Raw genomic sequence first — 4,930 nt, 5'->3', positions numbered from 1 at the left:
CCAAGCATGTGGGATTTTGTAAAGTTAGAGAGTTCAGGTCGAATAGATTCAATACGTCCAGATATCAAGGAAGCTCTTTAGTTATTACTCCAAGAGTTCCAATCACGTTTGATATAACAACAGATTTCTTTTTCTATAAGCATTCTGGTTTGAACTTTTAAGTCCGGATATTTTATATTTTCCAATTGTTTTTCCTCAATCCTAGTACCACCTAGTAGAGAAGCACCAATAACCTTTTTTTTCCAGTAACCATTATATCAGGCACATTATGAACAAGATGCCTGTCTGATTGGATCTTTAAAAGTCTCATAAGATCTTAACCCACTCGTTTTCCCAAATCTTCTCAACTTGATGGTCCTATGGTTCTTGCTAGAATTCCAGTCCGAATCTCTGGCAAAGTTTCCAATGAATAATTTTAGCAAATCAGTCGTGATGTTCCTGAGGGTTCAGGATGTGAAATTTTGTTGTAGCCACTGATCCAATGGACGTTTAGCAATAGCAATAGCAGTTAGACTTATATACCGCTTCATAGGGCTTTCAGCCCTCTCTAAGCGGTTTACAGAGTCAGCATATCGCCCCCACAGTCTGGGTCCTCATTTCACCCACCTCGGAAGGATGGAAGGCTGAGTCAACCTTGAGCCGGTGAGATTTGAACCGCCGAACTGCAGATAGCAGTCAGCTGAAGTGGCTGCAGTACTGCACTCTAACCACTGCGCCACTACAAAGGCGACCTTTGCTGTTTTTGATTCATGCTTTTACCTTAATGCAGTCAATCAGCAAAGCTTGTTCTTAAGCCACTAAAATAAAACCTTCAGTTTTGTTCTTTAACACCAAATGCATGTTTTTGTTTCTGTAATGATCCATCAAGTGTCTTCATGTGTGGTCCACCTGATCACTATATAGAGATTTTTTCATCAGCTGTTCCTTCTATATCCTCCAAATGTTGAACTTGTGTTTGTCTGTTCTTCCAGTTAACACATCGGTTTCCATGTTTTATTCATCCTTACATTTTACATTCAGCCTTAATCTTTTTGTTTTTGGGAGCTTTCCTTGAACGACTTCCTTCAGAAAGGGTTCCTGGCTTTTCTTAATGTAGTCATTACTTGTTTAATTAATTTAGTCATTAATTTTAACATAGTCAAATTAGCATTAATATGCAGTGATTAAAAGTAATGCTTCGTGGAGAGGACATTATAAAGATAAAAGAAATTCAGGAAATAACAGTAAAATGCCTTCTGTAAAATAGAATAGGAATAGAATAACAGTTGGAAGGGACCCTGGAGGTCTTCTAGTCCAACCCCCTGCTTAGGCCGGAAACCCTACATCACTTCAGACAAATGGCTCTCCAACATCTTCTTAAAAACTTCCAGTGTTGGAGCATTCACAACTTCTGAAGGCCAATTGTTCCATTGATTAATTGTTCTGTCAGGAAATAACTCTTTAGTTCAAAGTTGCTTCTCTTCTTGATTAGTTTCCACCCATTGCTTCTTATCCTGCCGTCAAATGCTTTGGAGAATAGCTTGACTCCCTCTTCTTTGGAACAGCCCCTGAGATATTGGAACACTGCTGTCATGTCTCCCCTAGTCCTTCTTTTCATCAGACTAGACATACCCAGTTCCTGCCACCGTTCTTCATCTATTTTAGCCTCCAGTCCCTTAATCCTCTTTGTTGCTCTTCTCTGCACTCTTTCTAGAGTCTCAAGATCTTTTTCCTGTGAAGAATTATTTTTAAGTAGCCCACCTGACCTTTCCCCCCCCCAAAAGCTGGGATCTCTGTTTTATTTGTACAAACCACAAGTGAGTAGCTTGTTTAGGTGGGCCAGGAAGCTACTAAAGATACCTTCAGCTTATTAATTTGCAAACTTGATGTAATATTTATTCCCAGACGCATCAATTTTCGCAGAGAATGGGGGTGCCGATCTCTGTGAAGTTACCTGCCTTGATAAAGAAAGGGCTTCTCTTGGGTTTAGTTTGAACATATTGTGGATCATAGAGACCGTCAAAATACAGGCAGCTTTAGCTTAGGACCATAATAGAAACTACCCAGTATGGTTGTAAGTTGTTTTACAATCTTTTTACCCAGCGGTCATTAAGCAAATGTGCAGTCATTACGTAATCTCATTGCTCACTGTGGGGAGTTTTTGCCAAAAAGTGGAAGTAAATGCCGGTTTTCAGCAAAAAAAAAACACAAAACAACCCATCCATAAATTGGGGTCATGTGATTATAAGATGCTACAAACCGCCATACATGTGGGCTGTTTACCACCCACCAAGGGTACCTGAGAGACCGCCTCCTGCCGATTACCTCCCATAGACCGATCAGATCTCACAGGTTAGGTCTCCTCCGGATTCCATCCGCCAGCCAATGTCGGCTGGCGACCCCCCAGGGGAGAGCCTTCTCTGCTGCAGCTCCAGCCCTCTGGAATGATCTCCCTGTCGAGATCCGGACCCTTACGACCCTCCCGTCTTTCCGCAAAGCCATCAAGTCCTGGCTGCTCCAGCAGGCCGGGGGGCCTGTGAAACATCCAGCCCAGCAGAAATTGTGAATGTTGCGGTTTTGTTTTTAAAGTGTTGTCTTTGTCTAGTCCTCCCCCTTCCCTTGTCTATTGTGAGCCGCCCGGAGTCCTTCGGGAGTGGGCGGCATACAAGACAAATAAATACAATACAATACAATACCCACCCATGACCACAGGGAGCAACGGCCATTGGAACTTCAGAAGTGGTCATAACTGCCTTTTTTTGCTGGGGAATGGGAGTCTGTTATAACATTGAAAGACTGCTAAACATCCAGTCATAAGTTGAAGACTACCTGTAACTTAGAAGATGAGTATGTTTTTTTTTTCAAATGGCTAAAAAAAGAAATTAAATCTATTAAAAATGTTTTATTTTGTTTGTTTCTGTCTGCTTGCTGCAGGTTGCAAAATCAAGGCCCTGAGAGCCAAAACCAATACGTACATCAAGACCCCCGTGCGTGGAGAAGAGCCCGTTTTCGTGGTCACCGGCCGCAAAGAAGACGTCGCCATGGCCAAAAGGGAAATTCTTTCTGCTGCTGAGCACTTCTCCATGATAAGAGCTTCGCGCAACAAGAATGGCCCTGCTCTGGGAGGCCTGCCTTGTAACCCCAACCTGCCAGGCCAGACTACAGTCCAGGTCAGGGTGCCTTACCGTGTCGTCGGGCTGGTGGTTGGCCCCAAAGGCGCTACGATCAAAAGAATTCAGCAGCAAACCCATACCTACATAGTTACTCCCAGTAGAGACAAAGAGCCAGTTTTTGAAGTAACCGGCATGCCGGAAAATGTAGACCGGGCCCGGGAAGAGATAGAGATGCACATCGCCATGCGCACTGGAAACTACATTGAGCTCAACGAAGAAAACGATTTCCATTACAACGGTACAGATGTCAGTTTTGAAGGAGGAACCCTTGGATCTGCCTGGCTTACTTCCCACCCAGTCCCACCTCCCAGTCGCACCCGGATGATTTCCAATTACAGAAACGACAGCTCCAGTTCCCTAGGAAGTGGTTCCACCGACTCCTACTTTGGAAGCAATAGGTTGGCTGACTTCAGCCCGACCAGTCCATTCAGCACTGGCAATTTTTGGTTTGGAGAGACCTTGCCTTCCGTGGGGGCAGAGGATCTGGCCGTCGACTCTCCCGCCTACGATTCCTTGCCCACCCCTTCTCAGACCATCTGGACCCCTTTCGAACCCGTCAACCCACTCTCCAGTTTTGGTAGCGAACCCGCTAGTAATGTGAAATCTCCGCGGAAAGGGAGCCAGCCCTCCACCCCTCGCTTGTCACCGACGTTTCCCGAGACCTTGGAACACCCCCTCGCCCGCAGAGTGAGAAGCGACCCTCCCAGCACCGTCAACCAGGTTGGCCTTCCCATCTATATCCCTGCCTTTTCCAACGGTACCAACAGCTACTCTTCTTCCAACGGTGGCTCCACATCTAGTTCCCCTCCGGAGTTAAGACGGAAGCACGACTGCGTGATCTGTTTTGAGAACGAAGTAATCGCTGCCTTGGTTCCATGTGGCCACAACCTTTTCTGCATGGAGTGCGCCAACAAGATCTGTGAAAAAGAAGCACCATCGTGTCCAGTTTGCCAGACAGCTGTTACTCAGGCGATTCAAATTCACTCTTAAATGTATAGAGATATTATATATGGACTTTTTAAACTCTTAAAGGCTTGGATGTAATGGTACCCCCCTAAGTAAACTTATAATGAACTCAGACTGTTACGGGGCTTTCTTGAGATTAGGCTAACAGTTCTTTGAAAAGCATGTACTCTTTTCAAAAAAGAAAAAGAAAAAAAACACAAAAACCAGGCTTGTTCAGTTAACCTTATAGGCCTAAAGCCAATCTTTTTTCCATTTTGGTTGCAGCTGCCGTACCTCTAACAAAGTCCTAGAAGGAAGCCGTAGTGTTTTTTGGGGAGGCCTTAGGGCCTTCGATCTGTTTTTCAGAGAGGGAGCGTACAGTGAGCACTTGCAGTCTGCCCAGATCTTGACAAAAGCATTTCTAATAACTGCGAAGTCCCGTGTAGCCCCTGAGCGTAGAAACTCTTTAACGGGGTGGGGGGGGGGGGAGGATAAACGGTGCAAAGGATCATGAATGTTTCAAAATAACTTCCAGTGCTGCCTTCTTTACACTGCCAGTTTTTTTCAGAGCAGGTTTGGGGGGGGATGCTTTCTTTCCCCCCACCCCATCCTCCTTTACACAACAATAACAGGCTTCATTTACCTAATGTTGCAAATAATTTTACCGCCTGCCGATTGGTTTCCTGGCCATTCGAGCGAGGAGTCGCCTAAGCGAGAAGTTTTTATTAAGCCGATGGTGGTTCGCGGAGGACCGTCCTAAGGGGCGGATGGAGGAGGAGCCTCCTCTTCTCATCCTGTATGCAAATTGAGGCATCTTTAAGCGAATCAGGAAT

At 45.1% G+C, this 4,930-nt stretch overlaps 1 protein-coding gene across 1 annotated transcript in view; it reads left to right on the top strand.

Annotated features, from left to right (window-relative positions):
• MEX3C (mex-3 RNA binding family member C) overlaps positions 1–4,230 on the top strand; it is a 38,563-nt gene extending 34,333 nt beyond the window's left edge. The window contains exon 2 of the mRNA XM_087715334.1: positions 2,914–4,230. Within this exon, the coding sequence (XP_087571460.1) occupies positions 2,914–4,142 (1,229 nt within the window). The 3' untranslated portion in view covers positions 4,143–4,230. The remainder of the gene's footprint in view (positions 1–2,913) is intronic.
• The last annotated feature ends 700 nt before the right edge of the window (positions 4,231–4,930 follow it).

This window comes from Thamnophis sirtalis, unplaced genomic scaffold, assembly GCF_051295495.1.
Source record: "Thamnophis sirtalis isolate CommonGarterSnake01/CBP01778 unplaced genomic scaffold, rThaSir2_p1.2 scaffold_5, whole genome shotgun sequence".
NCBI lineage: Eukaryota > Metazoa > Chordata > Lepidosauria > Squamata > Natricidae > Thamnophis > Thamnophis sirtalis.
This window is presented reverse-complemented; position numbering and strand designations above follow the sequence as displayed.